Source organism: Lichenostomus cassidix, chromosome 3 (assembly GCF_008360975.1).
Source record: "Lichenostomus cassidix isolate B80296 chromosome 3, HeHo_3.0, whole genome shotgun sequence".
Classification (NCBI taxonomy): domain Eukaryota; kingdom Metazoa; phylum Chordata; class Aves; order Passeriformes; family Meliphagidae; genus Lichenostomus; species Lichenostomus cassidix.
In genome coordinates, this window is record NC_139483.1 from 100,336,563 (window position 1) to 100,360,951 (window position 24,389).

At 37.7% G+C, this 24,389-nt stretch overlaps 1 protein-coding gene across 2 annotated transcripts in view; it reads right to left on the minus strand.

The window, feature by feature from the left end:
• Positions 1 to 24,389, minus strand: part of NBAS (NBAS subunit of NRZ tethering complex) — a 160,743-nt gene that overhangs the window by 57,000 nt on the left and 79,354 nt on the right. For both annotated transcript variants that reach the window (XM_085056878.1, XM_085056877.1), the window contains 4 exons: positions 12,153 to 12,382; positions 9,012 to 9,122; positions 6,031 to 6,281; positions 3,691 to 4,025 (listed from right to left, as the gene is read on the minus strand). In XM_085056878.1, the coding sequence (XP_084913004.1) occupies positions 3,691 to 4,025; positions 6,031 to 6,281; positions 9,012 to 9,122; positions 12,153 to 12,382 (927 nt within the window). The remainder of the gene's footprint in view (positions 1 to 3,690; positions 4,026 to 6,030; positions 6,282 to 9,011; positions 9,123 to 12,152; positions 12,383 to 24,389) is intronic.

Consider the following 24,389-nt stretch of genomic DNA (forward strand, 5'->3'; position numbering starts at 1 on the left):
TAAATGTGCATCTGTTATGGGCATAGGAAACTGATATAGTAAAGTATTTGGCCATAGAGCTGGACTGGGAAGAAGTGCTGAATTAGAGATTAAAAGAGTAAGCACATGACCAGAGCAGCCTCAAAACACATAAAATTTAAGTAACAGGTGCAAGCCAAAAGGCAGCTTTTATGTAAGAAGCATTTTTCAGATGAAAGGTAGGGGAAAGAGACCTCAGAGATAAGTTTTCAGGGTCTACAATGATAATTTCTCATTGTACACTTCTACTTGAAAACTGAATGGGATCCTAAGGCAAAACTAGATGCAAGCTGGTTAAACAGCTGTTTCAATCCCAAACCCAGTGCATGACACATTAGATGATCTGACCAACTGTTTGAAGCACTTCTTAAGTGTCTTTCATGGCCAAAAAGCTAACAGATCTCTACTACAGAATTCTGGCTAACCACAAACCATAATCATCTGCTCATCAGTATTTCTTTCATGCTACTCCTACTTTCTAGTCTCAAGAGGAAAGAAAAACTGTATTAGAATCTTGAACAGAAACGAAGGAAAATAATCAATGTGTTTCAAAACAGACACACAGTGGAGGATATACACTCTCTTCCCACTCCATTCACCTGGAATAAATGAGAAATAACCCTGAAATGCCCAAATCACATTAATGACAAGAGTTTCAAGTAGTCAATAGCAGTGACCATATGTAAAGACAGTATTTCCTTCTCACCACACAAGTCATGCCCTTGCTACCTCAGTCCAGGGTCAAGTCTGGCAATTAAGATCTCAGAAAGAGTCTCAATCTTTGCTCATAAGCATGACATAGTACCATTATGAGATAAAAGGAATCAAACTACCTAAGCCAGAACAGTAGTTCTGCTAAAAAGGCTTCAGAGACAGCTGATGGAACTAGTGATAAAACACTTTGTTCCACCATGACAGTCAGATCACAGCATAAATTTTGTGCTGACTAAGCTTCTTATTTTTCCAGCTAGCAACTTTTTTTCATCAAATTCTGATATAGATACAGGTTAGATAGGTTTTAATAAACCTATACTAATATTGTGGAAACATTAAAACAGTATTCAAAGAGGGAACAAACTGAAATTCATCTCATTAAACATGGTGAATAAATAACTCAGAAAAATTGTGGCAAACCAAAATAAAGAGGATAGAAACAAAAAACCCTGAAGAACACTTTATCACCTTTTAATTTCAGATAATGTTAGTGAAGACATCTCTAGATCTTTTAATAAGGTAATATCTATGGAATTTCATTTCTCTTTTGTGCATCACAGTAAAGATACATAAGAGAGTATGGATATAACTTTATGCTAGAATTATCCTTTTAAGTATGTTTCACTGGGCAAAAAGAAACTCCCAATCTGGTAATGTATGTTACACACAGAAAAGCACATTCTTTCAAAACCAGGCTTTCAGCCAGATGGAGATTATGACAGAGTTTATAATTTATATTATTACAGCGCCTAGAAACCATATGTATTGGGCCAGAATACTTCCTCTGTGGATCATCCTATTCCGAATGGAAAAGCCCAGTACAAAGCAAAAGCCTATGGCACAATGAATTTTAGGATGAACACAAGTAAATAAATACAGCCACCCCAATATCTGGTGGAAGGACAACACAACAGGGCACAGGCAACCCAGGAGCTTCCTGGAATACACTGATGATGTTCTTCTCCAGGTGATACAAGCACCAGCTAGGAGAGGTGCTATGCTGGAACTTGTTCTCACCAGTGAGGAAGGGCTGGGAGGGAATGTGAAGCTCAAGAGCAGCCTGGGCTGCAGTGGCCATGAAGATTCTTAGTGCAACAGGGAGGGTGCACAGCAAGCTCACTGCTCTGGACTTCAGGAGAGCAGACTTTGGTCTCTTCAGAGATTTGCCTGGTAGATTACCATGTGATAAAGCAAAGAGACAACTAAGAAAGCTGGATGATATTGAAGGATAGTCTCCTCCAAGTTCAGGAGCAATGTATCCCAACAAAGAAGTTGGGCAAAAACCCTAGGAGGCCTGCATGGATACACAAGGAGCTCCCGGGAAAAGGGAAGCCTACAGAGGGTGGAAGCAAGGACAGGTATGCTGTGAGTCATACAGAGGAAGTGTTCCAGCAGCCAGGCATCAGGTTAGGAAAGCAAAAGCACTGTTAGAACTAAATCTTGCCAGGGACGCCAAGGGCTACAAGAAAAGCTTCTGTAGGTATACTGGTGAAAGAAGAAAGACTAGGGAGATATATGGGTCCACTCTGGAAGGAAATAAGAAACCTGGTTACCTGAGACATGGAGAAAACAGGGTCATTCAATGACAGTTTTGCATCAGTCTTCACCAGCAGGTGCTCCAGCCACACTACCCAGGCTGCAGAAGGCAAATGCAGGGACTGGCAGACTGAAGAACAACCCTCTGTAGGAAAAGATCAGGCTCGAGACCATCTAAGGAACCTAAAGGTGCACAAGTCTTGGGTCCTTATGAGGTGGGTCTGTGGGTTCTGAGGGAGCTGGTGCATGAATTTGCTAGGCCACTGTCCATCCATTTGAGAAGTCATAGCAGTCTGGTGAAATTCCCACTGACTGGAGAAGTGGAAAAACAGCCCCCATTTTTCAAAAAGGAAATCCCTAGGGAACTGCAGACAGGTTAGTTTCACCTTAGTGCCTGGCAAGATCATGGAGTAGATCATCCTGAAAACTATGCTAAGGCACATAAAAAATCAGGAGGCAGCTGGTGACAGCCAACATGGCTTCACTAATAGCTGTCATACAAATCTGGCAGCCTTCTATGACAGAGTTACAGAATTGGTGGATGAAGAAAGAGTAACTGGTGTCATTTACCAGGACTTGGGCAAAACATTTGACACTTTCCACATGATATACAAACTGGAGAGAGGGATTTGACAGATGGACCATGTGGTGAATAAAAAATTGGCTGGGATGGCTGCATGCAGGGAGTTGCATTAAGGGCTAAACGTCTACATGGAGAGCTGACAAGTGGCATTCCTCAGGGGCTGGTATTGCAAGCAGACTGTTTCACATCTACGTCAAAGACATGGACAGTGGGATTGACTGAGCCCAGAGCAGGCCACAAAGATGGTCAGAGGGCTGGAGCACTTCTCCTATGAATACAGGCTGAAAGAGCTGGGGCTGCTCAGTAAGGAGAGGAGAAGGCTGCTCTGGGAAGACCTTAGAGCAGCCCTCAAGCACCTAAAGGAGGCCTGCACAAGTGCTCTCCAAAGGGTGTGTAGTGATAGGAGAAGGGGGGATGGCTTAAATGACAGAGGGCAGCTTTATCAGAATAGATATAAAGAAATGCAGAAACCCCCCATGGCAGGGAGGTTGGAACTAGACAGTCTTTTAGGTCTCTTCCAACTCAAACCCCTCTACAACTCTATGAAATACACAATTTCTTATTCTCCGCTGAATGAGAACACAGGGACTTTGGGGTTTCATTGAAAACCTTCATATCCACAGAGCTAACTCCCTTAACTGAATGAAAATCCATTTTTTTTATACTGGCAGTAATAAAAAGAAAAGGTAGGCAGAGCAAGGCAGGTTTACAAACCTACCTTTAGATATTGCAAAATGAAAAATATAACATTTACTGAGACCTTCTTCTTAATACTATATTGAACTCATACACTATATGCTTCACCTGAGGATGAAAATTCTTTAAAAACATCTGCTTACCTTTGTGACAGCTTTGGAAGAAAAAGTAATTTCATCAATGAAAGTAACAATATCATCTGGATCAAGTCTATCCAAGTATTTTGAACACATATCATATGCATGTAGCCACTCATCCATGGTTTCTGGTATTTTTTTAATGAGATGGTGATCACCATTCCAAAAAAGTTTTTGTAACCAGACAGCATAAAGAGAACTTGGTGCCAGCATGCCACCATCTTTTTTAGGAATTTTGGGAGCCAGTTTGGAAATAGATAAGATATTTTGACTTGTAAGGACGGGCTCCAATGTTTCCAGTGAGTTTTCATTTTCATCTGTCAGTTTTTTGTAATTAAGACCTAGTGACAGAAGGAGAAAGAGGTAAAAGTTATTAATAATTAAATCTACTCACACTCCACAATTACACGTAAAACAGTCAATACATCAGTATCTGCAGAACTAAAAAGACTCTAGCCCATCCCCTTTTACAAACATATATACTGACAGACTGGGATTTTATTATGTCCTGGTGCATGTGGAATCTCTCAATCCATGGAACATATTTTAACATTATACATTGATTCAACAACAGGGGGGAATGGGTTTAAACCAAAACGGGGTATATTCAGATTATACATAGGGAAGAGATTTCTTCACTGTGGGGGTGATGAGGCACTGGAACAGACAGCCCAGAGAAGCTGTGAATGCCCCATCCCTGGAATTGTTCAAGGCCAGGCTGGATGGGGCTGTGAGCAACCTGGTCTAGTGGAAGGTGGTTCTGTCCAAGGAAGGTGGTTCTGTCCAAGGCAGGGGAGCTGGAAATGGATGATCTTTAAAGTCCCTTCCAACCCCAACTGTTCTGTGATTACATGATTCAACCTAAAAAACCCAAATTCTCAAGAAGCAAGAACATACACCATATATAGAATAATGCTAGAATTTAAATATAAACCTTAGAAAACCTCATGCAAGTCAAGGCATAAGCCTTCATTAATTTAGAAGCATGTATTCTGACCATGTAACAATTGATACTTATCACTTAGCAAAAATTGCAAGGTACTAACTACAAGTAAACTAAATAAGGTCAACCAGAGATAGGACATGTAGATCCATTTACATCAATATCTATACAATCAAGAGTCCTGTTACTACTCTGGTTACTAGAGGAAGAACACCCTTGAAAATTAACTTAGCAACAACAAAAATATTTATAGCAATAATACTATTTTATTCTCTTTGCATATAATTCCTAAGATAATTCACTTCTATTGCCACATTCTTTTTCATATACTTTAGGACTGGAACCTCTATAAATACTAGGATGTTACTCCTTGACTCGTATCTCCAAACTATGCTAACACTGAGAATTTTGATTAAGGGCGTAATACAAAGATTTAGTTTTTTTTACCATACAAAGTGACTAATTTAAGTCTGATACATGGTCCCAGGACTTTTTTTCTTTTAAATAGCTTTGAAGGTAAATAATAACTTCTTGGCATTTTATTTTGGCAAGCATCATAAATTTGAGTGTTGAGTAACATCAATAAGAACTGAAGGTTATCCCTCCTCTCCAAAAAAATTATTGACTTTTTTCTTTCTGCAATACATGAATTTATATGCACCATCTCTCCAAAATCTGCAGCAAAGTTAGTGTTCAATGCACATGAGGTTCCAATACTGAACAATTAATTCATCCCTACTGGAGGTAATGCCCTACAGTGTGTGTTTTTCATTCTGAAACGAGATTTGCAGGTGTACAACTGAAATACAAGATATTACCCAATTAACAAGCAAATTGAAAGTAGTACTGAGAATTACAGAGACCTTAGCAGCAGTGTATGTTCTAGTAATTGTCTGAAAATGTAGGACTGCAAACAATGCTGTAATTTTGGAAAAGCAAAAGGTAACACCAAGGGTAAAACACAACAAAAACATTATCCTCTTTAAGACAAACAAACACACAAAATGCATAAAGTCCCTAATATAATCTGTAATTCAGACTCTTGAAAGGTAAACTGTCTTAAGTCATTTGAGAATATTCATGTTAAACTTGCAGTGCTAAAAACGGTACTCTAGGAACTTGGTATTTTTCATTTAAACATTCACTATGACATATAGCCAATAATTTTAACTTGCATCACTCACAGAAACCTGTTCTTTTTTTTTTTTTTTTGTTATGATCAAATAAATTTCCAGTTAAACAAAGAGAAGGAACCTACGCCTATATTAATTGTATTCATCTCATATCCTCACAGAAAAAACAATTACCTGGAAAATGTAGACTAGCTACGCATAATCTCGTAAACACTTACACAACAGAGTAATACATACAGCTATGAAGAAAAGAAACACGTGTTTTCCTACCTGGTGCAACTGCTTTGAACTTTTTCAGGAGTCGGATGTGAGTTTCAGGTTTAAGACTATGGTTCACCACTTCTGAGCAACCACAGTTCTCCAGGAGTGTAAAATAGTACAGCAGCCGCTGGTGATCTTGGCCTTCAATACTTGGGTAAACATATTTAACCATGTGCTCATGGAAGGTTTCAGGACTGGTTTTCAAAGTCTCAAACAGACCAAGACTTTGTGCTCTTTCTTCTATTTCCAGTGTTGATAACCTGTGTTTAGAAATAACTTTTGCTTAAAGGCCTGGATGTGCCATGAAAGATTCTTCAGCTGCACACCTGGGAGACAGGACAATCCTTTTCTCCCTTTAAGGTCTCATTCACAAATATTTCAATAGCTGTGCTAAGTAACTCTTGTATTTCCTGATCCTGTTATCTGTTTTGGACATGCATATGAAGGGTTATGAATATTGGGATACAAAGTAGATACAAAGTAGTGGGATACAAAGTAGAATTTCACATCTGTGAGTATAGATATATGTAAAAGGAAAAATACATCTGGATGTAAGAAGTAACCCACAGATGATTCCTACCTCAAGTGTCCCCAGAGTGCAATCATTAGGCACGTTAGGCAGTTACATTTAATTTGGAAATCTGATGTCTTCTAATACAATTTGACTTTCCTCTACCTTTAAAACTGATTAAATTAGAATTTCATCATTTTTCTCCCCAAGTATACATGCTGTATGTAAGTTAGTGTTTCTCTTTAATATCCAAGCAAAATGTCTCAGTTTCATTACTAAAGATGATTTTGTTAGAGCAAATACCACAAAGACAACCTTTTCAGTTTAAAAATTAGCTGATTTCTTAGGGAGACTAAGATATTTTTGAGTTATTTTTACATCTACAACCTTCCCCAAGATTGTTAACCTTGTAAGCAATATTTTAATTCTATACATTCTTGTTATTTGTTAATTGTTCTACAGTATTAATGAAAACAAGTATGATACTAATGGAAATAAAGCACCATTCACTTTATATCAGGCAAAACAAACACTTGGGCCTGATGTATTTCAAGAGTGTTATCTGACTGGTTTTTTGTGTTCATAACCCAAAGTCCAAACTAACGGCTAGCTAAGTATTAAATTATATGAACAGATGTTTGCTGTGTTTTCAGGGCAGGGCAGGGCTGATTGTGGGTAGGAGGAGTTTATAGTGTTGCTCAGAAAGATTTTGGAAGAAGAGGTTTTGTGAAAGGCAAACAAAATTTCCTATTGCTGAAATCATAAACTGCATTTTATAGAGTTTTGATAATCAAATGTGATCAGATTCTTCAAAAGAAATAATTCAATTTCTAATTATTTTTTTAAAATGCCACTCTGAACAATTTTCAAACTCATATTCCACAAAAAATCAAGGTCGTATTTCTTTGTCATCAAGTAATCAAAGAAATAGTTAATATGTTAATACAAACTATGAAGCTCTTCCGAGCTTCTTCCTATGTCAAGTGGCTTATAGAAATACTGCATATTTGGTTAAAGAGATTAAGCCTTAGAATAAACTTCTTTTCATTACAAAATGAATGCATAATGAAATATGTATTATTAATACCATAATCCCAAGATTCAAATACACTGTAATGGTCATATGCTGTCAATCTATTTTAAAATGGGATTATGACAAAACAAAAACATGCTCAGCAGCGTATTATGCTATTATACATCCATTTTTAAGACTTTTTTTGAATTTCACTTGGGAAAAAATGGTTACTCTCTACTTCAGTGATTTCAGCATTCTATGAATACTAACTTGAGGACAAGAACAAAGAAAATGATAGAAAACTGCTGCAAAACACCTTAGGTAATATTCTATTCCCAGAGAAGGCAGGTGGCTCCTTCACGCTCACCCCAGTGTTGCCATGTATATCCTGACTGTCTGTTTTGTTTAAAGCAGTAAATAATTCAGCAGCATCAAAATTTAGAGGGTATGACTTGTCTATTTTCTGGAGGAAGCGAAGAAGATCTCTGAACATTATTTCATCTTCTCCAGATAATTCACTAGGCTTTGTTTTTTATCCTTCATGTTTTATAAAATGTTTTAACGCTTTTTAATTAATAGTTAATGTTAAGAGAGGTACAAACACTGCTGCAAGCTAAAGGGCCTTTAACAATTTAACAATCGAAACAAACCAAACTAATTTGATCATGTCTGTCAGAACAGTAGATAAGAGCTGCTGTATTACACAAGGAGTTCTACATCATTGTCATCTGCATGTGCTATTCGGGCAAGTAGCTGAAGTCTTCCATCAAATAGGTTTACTTATCCTTCAGCAGGCAAAAAGTGCCTAGCTGACAAGATGTCAGAGGTTAAAACAAATAAATTGATTAACAAATAAAGGCCCTGGAGCCACTCTGGAATAGAAACTATAATCACCCCTCGCCTTATGCCAGACCAGTGCCAGGTCTGGTCTGCCATAATCTTGTAGGCTAGGACAATTTCAGTGAAATGCTGTTAAAAGAGTGCTTCTATCAAAAAATGAAACCGAGATTAATAGATGAACAATGTGAATGGGGAGCTCCAATAGATTTATTTCCTCTACCATTATGCAGAATAGAGGTCAATAAATAGCAGAACTCTTATAAAAACAGAGAAACTACAGAGTTTCACGACATATTACAAAGACTGTAAGAGTAACTACGAAGATAAATTGCTAAGAGAGAACTAAACACTCAAAGTTGTGGAAACCAGAACACTGAAACAAAAGTCCTGGAATATTCTCAAGAGCAGTAAAATACATATGGATTTTTAACCTTGCCTGCAACACGAATTTTCACAGCTCGTTATAAAAGTATTACATGGAAAAGACAAAAATTCCCCTAATAACACAAGATAAATGAACACACAACCCAAACTGCACCCCCAATATAATACAATTCTGTCATCCATTAGCATTTATTTCTGTGTGACAGAACTGTATGTGCATTTACATATGAGATATCTTACCCACTGTCAGTGAATAAAAATTCCAGATGTGTCATGTAAACTTCCCAAAGTGGAATACTGTATCGTTGAGCCAAAGAAACAGCAATCTTATAGACATTTTCTTCAAGTGTTCTGATAGAGGACAGACACGAAAGAAAACAAGGAAAAGTTATGTAAAGCCCTATAAGGCAAAACATGAAAATAAATATTTATGTTAGAAAACTAATTATTTCTGTGTATTTTTTTTTCATAAAACATGCAAGCAGAATAATTTTTATATAAAAATACATTAAGTGTGTCTTCCGGCATTTATTTATACTTGGTGCTGCATTTGAGAAAAAAAATACAGAGATATTCCCAAGCCAGGAATCTACTCCACAAACACTCTGGTTCTCAATGACATCTTCTATTCAAACCTGTGCTAAAGAAAAAATCTCAGTTTTAATTTCCTTTCAATTACAAAGTGATGTAACTGTCACAGTTAGCATTTATTTGATTTAATTGCAACACCTACAGTGTTTTAGCAGAACTGGTATGTAAATCCTCAAACGTCTTCCTAGAAGTTTACAGACAGAAACACTCTTAGTATTTGCAGACTAAAAGGTGTGAAGACGTCCAGCTCACTCAGTCCTAAAATATTAAAAATGCTTTTCTGTTATTGCATAATCCCTTTGACAAAACAATAGACAGAGAATCTGGTAAATTATGAAAGCCTAAAGTTAACATCACATTAATTTTTACTAATACAGTGTAGTATGGTTCAAATAGAGACAAATAGCTCTTGTTTTTAGGCTGGCACAGAAGCAATACTATTAAGGCTAATGCTGTGATTTTTGGTTTTTGTTTCAGTTCAGTTGGGTCGGGGTTTGTTGTTCAGGATAATTCCAAGAAAAACACTGTTTGTGTGTAATTACTTCCTAATAGGCCTGTCATGAATAACTTCTTGACAATGTATTTATGTGAATACTGGAGGTGACTCTGCTTGAGCAGGAAGGTTGGGCAAGATGACCTCCAGAGGCCTCTTCCAACCTCAACCATTCTGTTGCTCAGTGAGAGAGGAAGATGGTATGAATGCTTTCACTGCAAAATAATCCAGTCAATCATACCAATCAGGAGTGGCTCCTGGAACTAGTGGGATCCATTCTTCCTGGAACTTTATAAGCCATACCACAATCCCCCCTTCCTGTCTGAGAGCAGCATGCAGTGGCAGCCTAAGGTAATGGTGGATTAAGGAAATGATACCATGTATTTGAAGAACAGCTACAAGCAATTCTTTCATTGTCAAGAAAATTGTCAACAAAAACAAGCAGTTCCTGCATGATGAAAAGCTGAAAAAAAAGTCCATTACCTCGCAAACAATTTTTCAACTTTCTTTTACACACCTCTTTTCATGCTCAGCCCTGACTACCTGTTACTGTGAGCCTGAGGACTGCCAAAGGAATCCTCCCTGAAGGCTCCAGAACAGGCAGACTTTGGACATATTTTGGCATTGTCTCACCAAGACTGGTGCAAAACCAGTACACAACAGCCTTCAAAGATATACACCAGATATGGAAGATAAAATAGACAACTACTGGTTAGGTAGTTTTAGCAAATTGCTCCTTCTAGTACAAAGCTATTTGGTAAATAAGATGCTATCTCTTCCAGGTGTTGTTCCTCCAAACAGCACTTCATAAAAGATTAAAAAACATGAGGAACTTAATTAAAAAATAAGAACAAATATGCTACACAATCACACTGAATTTGCACATCCTTTTCATTAGAAAATGAAGATAAAGACTCAGCTGAGAAGATTAAAGCAAAGAAGCTGCAAGCTGAACAAGTAAATAACTAGATCTTTGCAACTGCCCAGTATGGAAGTGCCACCCTCATACATATACTATGAAGCCTCACTTCTTCTAACCCTTTCATATTGCGTTTTCACCTCTACTTTCCCTTCATATTTATTTTTACAAGAGAAAGTATCTATGAACTCTTGGATGACAATGTAAGTAAGCCCGCTGCAATCAAAGTAAGTATCAGTAATAATCCGTAATAGCAGAAGGTTATTTGTATTGAAGTTACTGCACACAGTCATCAAGATGCAACCTAGTGACATACCAGAGATATGTGATTAATAACAACACATACAAAGCAGGTAATTCCAATGGAAGCACTGGAAAAGATGATTATAAGCTATTTTTATGAATGCAGTGACAATATCTGCACAGGTACAGATTTTATAGATAAAAAGCAATAGCTTAGTGCTCAAAACCTGACCTTATACAACTATTCTTATTCAGTATATCAATCCTGTTTAGTAGCAAATTTCTATTGGAATTGTAGCTATGAGTAGCTACAAGGTGGAAAACTGCAAATATTTAAATATGCTCTTCAAAAGCTTTATGCAGAGATCAGTTAAAAGTCTATCGGATATTATATTTAGAATTTCTTACTGCAGAGAACTCTGACAGTCTCTCACCTATTCACCTGTCACTGGCCTTAAATACTAAACAGTTCAAGTCATATTCATGACCTGTTCAGAGCTTGAAGTACCTGCGAGCAGATATTAATTAAATGTATTTTTAAATGAAAAATATGTATATTATATTTTATATAATAAAATACATTTCCTTTTTTTTTCTATTCTGGATTTCTGAAAGGTGATAACAAAACCATGCTAAATATCAGAGAGCCTCAGTACTTCCAAATGACTACGGGGAAAAAATCCAGTGATATACAGCAGTTCTAACTAAATTATTAAGAATAAAATACAATTTACTTTTTTTTATTTTAACTACAGTTCATTCCAAACTTTGATGCTTGGGTATATCCTAATAGATTGCTAGGGCAAGTTTACAGGAGATGAAAGGAAGATACCAGACTTTAATCTATGCTCTGATTTCATGAATCTCTGATTAACTTTAATATTAGCAGTTAGTAAATGAAGAATTATAGATTCAATTAAAAGTTATATATCCATTTATTTGAGCAACATTTCATTTAAGTAGAGCAGTTACAAAGAAAAGGTTTCAATTGTAGTAGCATTATAGTGTAAATCTCTAAAGCAAGTAAATTATCTCTTCTAAAGGTCAGCACCACTTTCAATTTACTCTCCTAATTTAAAGCTTAAAGGCATTCCATACTAAAATAGAGCAAACAAATCTAATAGACTTTACTTACTCTGCCAGTCCTAGTATTGTTTCTCTCTTGTACTGTGCATCTGCTGTAAATCTCTGCACATCCACACCTTTGCCAAGTCCCTGCAGCGTCTGAGCTTGAGTGAAGTCCAGCAGTCGTTCATTGTAGTAATGCAGCTGATTTATCAAAGTGGTGATTTCTTCAGGCCAGTCTGCATGGCCATACTCAGTAACATGCTTTGTGACCATCTGAATCAACTCTTTTGGATCAGCCTGTGAAAATAATTGACAACAAACTAAACAAAAAACCCATAAATTCTGAAAAAAACTCATCAATATATAATTGACCCCTGTGTTCAGAACTAGGAGATTTGTTTCCATTTCTGAGAAATTCTACATAAACAGAATTAAAAATTTTCTGTAAGGCCTATTTGCCATGATATTATAATTTACCTTTTTAGAATAGTTTACACTATTCCGTATGTTAGAAATATTAAAAAAAACGAACTTACCTCACCAAATCAACAGTAACAAGTATTTCACAATGACTGAATTTATTTGTTTTTAAACTCCTCATTTCTATTTACACTGAACCAGGCAACTGATTAGTCAAACACTGAAGTCAAAGAAAGGTTACTGAATTTCTGATACATTTCTGTTATATTGAACTGAAGAGAGGAATAGCTTTTAAACGTCAAGCACTGATACTTTCAAAGAAGTATTGCCAGATCCGCAAATTACACGGGGCATTGCCTACACCCTGACTCTTCAAAGAATTAAATATTGATCCCCTGTGCACTATGGCAACCTTTGTTTTCAAAATACTTTAATCACAAATAAAACTTACTTTTCTTTGTTAGAAATTACACACCAAGTGCATGTCTTATAAACCACTAACTTCTGTAGTCAAAAACCCTCATAGCAAAGCAACAATTTAGAAAACAAAGCATGAAAAATGAATGCATGTGCTGGGGAGTGCTCCGAATTATCTCAAGATGTGGACTGTGGCTATGTCTAGGCATGTCCATTTGAACAGAACTGTGTATAATATGTAAGCATTTAGCTTAGTCAATACCTTGATTTCTCTCTTCCATGAAAACTGAGGCTACCAGCAGCTCAGTGCCAAAAGGAAGCACTGTGACTTCTTTGTGGCACCCACTGAGGAAGGAGTACCACCAAAAGAGCCACCAAAAAAATACCTGGGGATGCCAGTGTAGTTGAAATATTTCCTAAAAGAAACAGCTGATTCAACCACTGTGATCTCAAAAATGTTGAGTGCACCAGACTGATATCCTCTCTTTTTTTATTACAGCATGACTCTGCTACATTAGAAGATAAATTTACCAACAGTAACTAGAGTACACAGCTGGGTAAAACAGGCACCAAAAGTTTACACCTTGAGGCATGCTTTACTTTTTCCTTGATTTGTTGGTCATTCTAAATTGATTTTTTTTTCAAGTCTTAATTGACAGGCTGCTCACCGAGTCACATTAAATGCTACAGGGCATCCTTTTTCCTCTCCACATGATATACTTCTGAAGCCCTCCAAACACTGCAAACTCACTGGTTTTATAAACATCAGTACTTCCTTCAAGGCTGCTTAGGTGTTTGGTAACAGAATAATAAAACCTCACAAAAAGAGATAGACAAGCAGAGCAGTGCCTCTACAACACAACTGTATCAGCTGGAAACCCATCTACTGCTTATTATGTACCCTGGTACCTCATTCTATGAGATACACTAGAAAACAGAGCATGGAGACAGGGAAAGTCAGAGCAAGACAAGGAAACATGTCTAATATAACTGCCTAAAACATCCAGTCCACTGAGAAAGGCAGGTCCCCCTCACAACCCATGAGAGTAAACTTCCTCTCTTTTGTTAGCTTTCCCCTCTCTCCAATAAGTCCCCATTCATTATATTCCCCTAAAAGTTCCTGTGTGTAATCTTCCATGCTGCCTGTTTATGGTACACCTTAACTAGAAATAATGTCATGGTGTCAGCTGATCTTATTAATGACAGATTTAAAATATAAGAATCATATGCTATGAGAATACCCATGTATGTATAACCACACATATATTAGGCAAAATAAAGTGCAAACTCTTCAATCTAGAAAATAGAAGTTACACATTTAGATTAAGAAAACACAATTGAAGTTTTTTTACTGCAAGCAGTTGCCAAAGATTTTCTTATTTTCTTCACCACCAGAAATCTTTCAGTCAAGTGTTATCATCTTGTCTCTAACAAACCTACGGCCCAAATTATCACAGCATATGAATCCAAAATTAGTTTAGAGAAATCCCAGAGTCTCCTGTTTGGTATCAAACTGCAGAGAACTTGCATTTCATAATTTTAAGTATTCATTTTTTAACATCTTCACATTCTTAATAATACATATCTTTTAGAAGACAAGCAAAACTATTTCTACATCCATTAGATACCTAATTCAATTAAACATTGTGCTTGTTCTAACAAACAGTAACAGAGAAAAATCATTATAGGTGTATCAATATTTTCAAAAAATGTTTTAACAGTTTTTAATTGAAAAAACCATAACTAGCTAGTAATAGTACCTGGCCATGAAGAAAATCAGCAAGATCAATCAAGTCTGAATCTTACTGCAGCACTCAGAGTTAATAAATTCTTGGATTTTCTTCAAATTGTAACAGCTATTTGCGTAAATACCAAATAATTTTGACAAGACCAGTAAGATGCCATATTCAACTTGTTCCCTTTCTAATGTTACCTGTCAAAAACCACACCAATAACCCCCAAACAGCTACTACACAATTCTCCCCGTTGGTTTTTCAGTGTCCTTCAGACAGTTAGAAATTGTGCTTAGGTGTCCAACTCCCTGATTTGCCAGATGAATCTCCTCCAGTAATTCAGACAGACATTTGAACAAAGCCTTCTCTCCTGTGATCATTCAGGAAAGGTGTTTACATACATACATACATACTCAGTAAACACAGGTTGAATTTCCAGAGAAGCCTCAAGAGCTGACCCAAATGCATTACACCCTTAACTCAGAAGCTTCCCTAGCACTGCCAATGAAAACCCCCCAGGATTAATCTACCAATGCATCTATAGAGCTAACACTATATTTGTGTAGCGAGACCTTACTTAGGAATTAAGAAAAAAATATTTAAAATGTAGAGAAAAGAAAAAGCACCTATCACTTTAGCATGAAGTTAATTTAATTTCATGCTACTAGATGTGATTCACACAGCACAGATCAGGTTTCTATCCCTATTGCCCCACTGGTCATTACCAACAGGCCTCAGCTGGGATTCAAGGTCCACCTGAGTAACTGTTTTAAAGCATTTCTTTCTCTTCGACCACCGTCTGGTAGTGACACCTGTGAAGGCCCTCCATCTGTGTGCAACTGTGACAGTATAAAAGCAACACTGGTTTCAAAGGAGACAGACGGTTTTGGTCTTGAAATCTCTTCACTCTTATGCCTGAATTAATCTTCAATTTATTTTTTAATTTTTTTCCTGGCTAGTTGATATGTCTTTTTTTTCATCTTCCAATCTGTTTAACAGACTTAATTCAGTCATACAAATCAGAAAAAAATAAACAAAAAAGAAAAGTATGAGCTATTATCCTGTTCCTCTCCTGCTCAGGAAGTGGCAATAATTCTACAACTATGGTAATAATAATAAAAAAAACAATAAAATAACAAAATAAAAAGAAAACACTTTACTGTGAACACTTTAACACTGAGATAATATTAGATCACTGTAAGTCTATTTGGCTTGTTTACTTCTTTTAAGATCAAAAATCCTTCCAACTGTTCTAAAAAATAATGATTCTTTTTTGTTTCTAATGTAAATTATCTAGACTGCAATACAAAAATGATCAGAAAAATTGATCAGAAAAACTGGTCAGAAAAACTGCTTAGATCAGCAGAAACCAATCCACTCATAACCACCTCAAATACAAAACTGACATTGAACCATTCTGTTGATGCAAACCATTCTGAAGTTGCAAAGCATTTCCATCACCTTTCAAACTGTAATCTTTTGGCAGTGGTCAAAAGCTGCAACTGCAATCAGCCACTGAAATCCGAAGGGGAACGCAGAGGACACATTCCCTTGTGCCCAGATCCTTGTAATGGTGTCTGTTTTACAGCATTTCAAGAGATGCTAAGAAAGAAATCATGCTGCAGAGGGAGTCACATACACCAAGCAAAATCCTCACGGATAGCAAAATGAGGAGATGACAGCACATGAGCAAGGGAGACAAGGGTGTAACATTCCTGCTGCAGACACAGCTGTACTCTGCCCACTTCTCTGCCTCTGAAGCTGCTGCCCATCACCAGTGCAGCTGGGAACCAAGCTGTATCTCTAGAATGCATTTGTCTTTCAGGAAGAAGAGGAAAGCTCTCCCTAATCCTTGTAGCAACTGCCACAGTCCCTGCTGCAAGAGATTCAATGTGCCACAAATTTAATGGAGGGGAAGGCAAGAAAAAAAGAATGAAGTGAAGCACGTAAGACAATAACTTTCCTCACATACTGAAGCAGGAACAAAAGATTTAGAGGAATGAAATAGTTCACTCAAGAAATAAAATCCTGAACGTGCCTGTTCACTCAAGAAATATACTCCATCTCTCCACAAGACAGCTTTCCATTAATTAAATTAATGACACTTGTCTTCAATTTAGACTTTTGTCATACTGTGAGTCATAAGAACATTAACTTAGATACAGGAACACATGAATTTGGGGTGGTCAACCTTCCATATCATAGCTGTCTCACATCTGATCTGCCCAAAGCAAAAGATAAAGTGTATGGCTAAGATGGAAGACCAGACCATCTCAGAAATAAACCTTTACTGTCACATCACTCAACTGCAAGGATACCTCAGCATTATTGTCCTTCCACCGCTGCAGCTACATGTATTGTGTGAAAACGGATTTGTTCAGGACCAGCTTTCACAACCATTTTTTAAATGTAGCAGATCTCATCACTCACCAGTGAAACCACACCAGGTCAACACGTAAGAATACCTACCAGAATACCTTTTAAGTTGTACAAGCTTATTTAAAAAACGAAGTACAGAATCTATTGCTCAGCACATCTCTATTATTAAACCTATACATCTTACCCACTCAGATATTAAAATAATATTGTTTCAAATTTACCTCTTAAATCATCCATCAGAAGTTTTTGTAACATACTCTAATGTCTCAGCTATTTAAATATAATGGTTTTAACGCCTGTCCAGAGCCTTAAAAAATGCTTCTGACCACAGTGTGGTACATTGTACTGCAAACAAGATATATCCTAATGTACTAAAAAATTTATAACTGGATCATGTAGATCCAGGAATGCAGATGTGGACTTAAATTACCTAGCCTCCCTTCCTACCTTTACCATAAATTTCATGCAGATTTCTCTTTTTTTTCCCAAGAACTGAATGTTTTAAAGTTTCATTCCAGATGCATGACTATATATAAAAAAAATCCCACTCCTGGACTACACCACTGCAGCAGGATTTAAAAACAAACAAACAAAAAAAAAAAAAGAGCAACAGGCTTGTGTTTAGTAATAAAACATAAAAGTAATTGGAAATGTTGTCCAGGCTTCCATAGTTATGTTAAGTGACCTGTGTTTGAAGAGTTGGACAGATTGCTCTAGTGCTCTGTTTTCACAGAATTGCAGAATGGTTTGGGTTGGAAGGGACCTTAGAGATCATCTTGTTCCAAGCCCCCTGCCATGGACAGGGACACCTTAAACTAGACCAGGTTGCTCACAGCTCCATCCAACCTGGCCTTGGACACTGCCAGGGTGGGGTATCCACAGCTTTTCCATGGGCAACCTGTGCCAGTGCCTCCCCCCTCACAGTGAAGCATTTCTTCCTTACACCTTATCTAAACCTACCCTCTTTCACTTTAAAGCCATTCTCCCTTGTCTGGTCACTATATGCACTTGTAAGAAGTCCCCCCTCCAGCTCTCTTGTAGCCCCTTCAGATACTGGAAGGTGCTATGAGGTCTCTCCAGATCCGTCTCTTCTCCAGGCTGAACGTCCTTAATCCTCTCATACCCTCCTTGTACGAGGTACTCCAGCGCTCTGAGCATCCCTGTGGCCTCCTCTGGACCTGCTCCAACTAGTCCATGTCCTTTTTTACGTTGTGGGCCTAAAAAGAGCTGCTGGATGCAGCACTCCACGTAGGGTCTCACCAGAATGGAGGGGCGGAATCACCTCCTCGCCCTGCTGCCCACACTGCTTTTGAGGAGCCCAGGACACAACTGGCTTTCTTGACTGCAAGTGCGTGTTGCTGGCTCATGTTGAGTTTCTCCTCAGAGAAACACTTTTTTGCTTTGATTTCTATCAGCTATTCCAACAAGAATGAGGAATCACTTGTCCCAAGAGTAAACATTTTCATGGGTTTTTTCCACTTTGTGTTCTCTTACAGATTTTCTGTTGGGTAAGTCAGGTTCAGGCAGAAAAATCCTATCATTTCACCTGACAGCTCTTTTACTGCAAATAACACATGATATATAAAAGGTTAAAGTGTAAACTGTAAGAACATCTTTGAAAATAGAAAATTATTGCATGGTTTTGAGTGAAGTGCCTACTGAATTCATAGTATGTAATTCATTTCCCATTTGCAGTCAGCATTACTCTCAGTAAGTAAATGCCATACTTCAGGTAATTATCCTAACTTTTTGTCTATCTCCCTTTCCTCTAAAAAAAACCCCAAAACCATTGTGCTTTCTCTTTGAATAAATTATGTTCCTGTCTACTCTCTCAGAATATGTCTTTAATCTTGACCTGTACAGTAGCAGCTGTAGTAATATACAGACTTTGGGACAAGCATACATTCCTACCATAAAATTTTACTGCAGTATTATCCAGTTTAAGTACAGTATTTTTTCTTTTTTATTTGTACAATTATTTGACTGGATACATGCAAATTTAAAGGTTGAAAAGTAGACATCCCATGAGCTACAAAACACTTAACTTCCTCTTCCCTGACAGCTATTAAAATGCCAGAAGTCAAATTTTTCATCCTAATCCAGGAGCACTGCCAGCATTTCTGATAAAAAGTGTAGGTTTCTCAGTGACCACCTTATGTTATTGGGATGTACATTTTCATTAATAGTTTCCTCAGCTAAATACAGAGGCCAACGTAGCATTTAGTCTCAATTCTTCAAAATTAAGAAAAAACCAAACACCAACCCAAACAAACCAAACAAAAAAAGCCCTATAACCCAACCAACCAAAAACCCCATCACCAAAGAGCCAAACCACTAAAAAACAAAGAGATGGAGAACCTGCTCTCTCACAAAACAGAAATTCAACAGTCTAAAAAGTCACCTATATTGCCAACTCAGATGAATAAAATTTTGCTAAATGTTCTTCACTATTAGATGATTAGCAAATTTCAAGCAGGGTGCTCACTGACTGGAGAAAACAGTTACAGAAGCTTGGAGAAGGAATGTAAAGGAGAAGATAAAGCCACTGGACTAGGGTAAGACTGCTTCAAAATGCTGTTGGTCACCTTTGTACTGTTTCCCAGAGATGAACAAAACCCCTCACAAGAAGGAAAAGCATCAGCACTTATCCCAGCTATCTCCCTGCATGAGAAACCACAACTATGTCCCCAGAGAAATATGGGCAAGCTAAACATCAACCCTCTGCTGAAATGAAAGGCTAGTTTGAAGATCTGATTTTCTGGAAAAAAATTTCTGAAGCTGTCTAAAGAACAACACTTACTCTGCTTTCAGAAGTAGGATTTGACAGAATAGCTCACAAAACCCTTGAGAAACAGAAATAAGCGAGAATGTGAGCATCTCATCTCATAAGCACACTTTAAGTTGAAGAAATGAAATGGGGTTGGGGGCAGCACCAAACAACTATTTAACAATAGGTCTTTTCTCAGTCCCTAAATATTATTTGGTCTCAACTAACAACAGCAATACTTTGTCATGTTGTGTGCTTTACAAAGAAAGATGAGAATCTGTGAAATACTGGCTTATCTGTATCGAGCATACCTCAACCAAAAGAATCTGGCTGCAATGTCCCTACTTGCTGGATTAGTATTTCAGGGGTCATACCAGAAGATGTTAGAAACCAAACACAATGGCTATTAATTCAGGAGAGCTTACTTGAGCTTTAAGCCTTTGCACACGCCAGGGTTTTTCAGTGAGTTCTCCATTTTTGTTAGCTTAGATATTCACTCATTTAGAAAATGTGTGATTATGTATTGGGATATCACTGAGCAATAGGAACATCCATGAGGAACACTCACAAAATGTTACAAGCTAGAGAGGAAATTAAACGTGATAAAAAAGCACCTGGAAATTGTTGCATGAAGAATGGTAAAGCTGATAGGAAAAAGTTCTGAAAGGTGCTCAAAATCAGGAAGCCAGCTAGAGAAATGTCAGCATCACTTGGAGAAAAGGTGTGGAAGGAGCACTCATGGGTAAGTCCGCAGCAGTGGAACTCATGAGATCCTTGTGTCAGCCTTCACTGCTGAAGGTGTGAGGGGAGAGAGCTCAGAAGAGCAGATGAGTTAGATGAATCTGCAAGGTGTCACTTATGTGCTTATACACCATGACCAGCTGGCATTCATCCCTCAGTTCTGAAGGAACACAAATGTGAAATTATGTTAAATGGCAAGCCAAGGTGCATCAACAAATATTGTTAAAATAATATGCCAGAGCGCAAGTCCCATCTGGAAAAAACAGGATGTAAAAGGGACATTCATAGGGATTGGAGACCAGCAACTCTAAAGTTCATCCCAGGTGAGATGGCAGACTATGTAACAAATAATAAGACAACTGAGCATTAAGAGATTGGTGGGAAGAGGTCAGCGTGGCCTCTGTAAAGGGAAAGCCACTTTGTTCACTGGCTGGAGGGCTACGAGGGTATCAAAGAGCAGGCAGCCAAAGAGAATCAAATACACAGAGTTCTTGCAAAATACTTTTACAGGTTTCCCCACCCAAGTCCAGTCAGGAAAATTAAATTACAAACGGATTGGAAGAATGATCCTTTTACTAACTGCAGTCTGATGCAATGAGAGGTAAAAGCTTGGAAATCACTTTTCAGAGAGGAAAGAGCCAGCAGCAAGTCCTGCAGGGGCAGGTTTTGAGGCCACTTTTATTCAGTCTGCTATTGATGATCTAGAGAAGGATTTAAGTTTTCTAATGATACTAAGGTCTTAAAATTCTCCCCAAATCAGTTGTTAGTCTGCCAAGTAGTCTCATTCAGGGTGCCTTCTGCCACTGCCCTCCTTTTCCCTCGTTTTCCTCTCCATCACAGACTCCACACACATGAAGGAAGATCAATGGGAGCAATAATAGTGCAACATAAATTCAAGGAATTATACACTCATCTCTCCCAGTTTTGCTTTTCTAACTATCAGATATGCACTGGACTTGGAAACAGAAGCATACAACAAATGAAACAGATTCACCCTCTAAGTGTTAATGAGTAATGGTATCTGAACATGTATATGCAAGCAGCGCGGGATATAAAATGATTAGGCATAAACAGCAGCATAAAAGGGCAGTGAAGTGACCCAAAGACCAGCAAAGAAACTTGAACTTGATGCAGAACATACAAAAGAGAATTCCAACCGTGAAACAAAAGGGAAAAATTATACTGCCAAATGAAACTTGCTAGTTTTCAGCATCACTAACCAATCAGAAAGACAGGCCTAAAAGAGACCAGGGCTTGAACCAAGACATTAAAAAGTTCAAATGTTAAGTCTATCACAGGCCAACAATAAAGAACACTACCATTTTACCATCTACAGCAGCCTTAGTGCTAGCCATTGCATTTGTGGAGGAAAAGTTGAAAGTCCAGACAGAAGGAAACAAGACTGCCTGATGCAGTTTGCCAGTTTTGCATGTTGGTGTTAATAAGCTCCAGCAAAGCATCATGTATACAAATCCAAGTTTAGTTTAAAAATGTAGGTATTATTTCTAGTAGGCTAAGTTTATAATTTAGGGACACGACAGGATATGCAAACCAATATGCAACCATTTAATGAGCATTCGATTTCCAATGACAGATTACCTCCTCTGTATAGACTTAACTAGCTGCACTTCAGTGCCAGTTTAAAGCCATTAGAAGACCTCATCTAGCATGGGTAATACATCTGTTAGCGCATCAGATCTGCCTCCCTCCCTCTTCCTGTATGCAGCCTTCTAATATAATATTTATTTCTATTTCAAATTAAGTCTTTATTTTCAACATCCTATATTCAGAATATTACACAAAGCTGTAGCACATGGACCATGACTTGGAATTTTACTTCTCTGGATTAATATAACCATATTTACAATTTAGACCAACCTTACATAAACAAGCAACAGAACCATCTTGGGAGCCAGGTCAAGCCTGCAGAATGAAATCCTGTCAGACCAACAGAAGTTTCTATACATGCAGTCCCAAGTTCAAAGTACTTCTCTTCTGACCCAATTCTGCCTCTTAGAGATATTGATAGAGGCTTTCCAAAGCAGCAAGCAACAGAAAAGGTACGCAAATTAAGTGCACAGAGCACAAGATCACTGTATAAATGTACCCTGTCGCATAGTGGCTAAATATGTATCAGGCTAAATATATATCAGGCTACTAAATTCCGTGGAACTGAACTCCCAAGCTTCTTCACCAACTCTAGGCTGCAACAGGAGAAGCACCACTAAGCAGAATCTCTGAGCCTACCATTTTTAACATACCGTCAGTTGCAATGCACAAACGGACAGGAATCAAGCCCATCTTCTTGAATGAAAAGGAACACATAAGGGAGTAAAACAAAAAACTAAGAATATTCTGCTAACAGCAACTTTCCTCATCTGCTATTAAGTGTAGAATTCTTGTCCCACTCTGCAACTAACAGTATTTGTTGTAACTGTTGTTTGATGCTCCAAGAAAAAGCTGCCCCCTCAGCTGAGGTCATTAAAATAATCCTCTTCAAAACAACAAAACACCTCAGCAACAGAGTATTAGCATGAGGACAGGAATGTAACATATTAATTAACCTACGGATAATTAAGGCTTTCCACTCTTTTCTAGAGTGAACAATTTATTCTGGTCAATTATCAGATCACCAGGATAGGACAAATGAGGAGATAAGCTGCTAACAACAAGAATTACCCAGCAAATTTCTTGCTCAGCTGCACAGCTTTTCTTCGCACTCATCAAGACTGGGAATTAGTGAGAGGTGAATCAGAGAGCCAGTGGGGCAACAGCCCAGACACTCTGCAAGCAAGGTACAGCAACAGCTAAAGCAGGCATGTTACCAACTCTTCTAGCCACAAATGCAAAGCAAAGCACCACAGGGGCTGCAGTGAAGAAAGTCAATCCCATCCCTCTCCAGCCCATTACAGACCTAAATCAAAAATAAATATAGGTCCTCAAAGGGCAGTTAGTCTTCCCACACCAATACATTCCACAGTCAGTCAATTTCTGGAAATTTTGTTCTGGTCTTCTGACCTTTATCTGCAATTTTCTTAGGTTGGAGAGCTCCTTTAACATATTCCTCAGGACAAGAAAGTCATATAGCTAAGATGACCTAAACTGTGACTGTTATGTTTATACAATCATAACAACTAAAATTTGAAATTTTCTTGGGCACAAAATAAAAGAATACTTTACAATCAAATCCCTTTTTTTGTCCTTAAAGCAAAGGAATAACCTCATCAGAAACTGAACTTATCAAACTGATTTCTTTTTGAACATCAAAAGTACAAAAAATGATAGTGAGAATTTCTGGCAATTTGTGATAGAAGTTTGATGCACAGATATTTGCTGCCAGTATTTCACGTCACAATTAAGACAAAAAAACAAAAAAAATCAAGCCATCATGCAACAGACTCAAACATTCCTTCAAAATCTCTTTCCTTTCAAGCAAGTCTTGAAAGTCTGTCCTGGCCAGTGCAAGACGAGCTTTCCTCCCAGTTCCCATTACCCTTGTAACATTATCCTCTGTTATTTCCATTCTACCAACATTTCTCCTGTTCTGACAGAGGTACTCATTAAATTTTCAGACGTCATTTTAAAATGAGAAACACAGAAGTGTAGACTTTTCCATGCTTCTATAGAGTTTTTTATAAATTCAGCTGGAGTTTTCCTACAGTATACTTCATTCACTGGACTAGAAAATTCACACCTACTGTGACTCAGATCCTGTTAGACAGAAATAAATGCTCTATGATCTTGAGGATTCACCTTCTGAGCATGTAGCTGCAGTGCCAAATTTGCATTGTTACTGACCATGTAAAGAGTGAGAACAGGGAAAAACAAGGATTGGCTGTGCACCTTC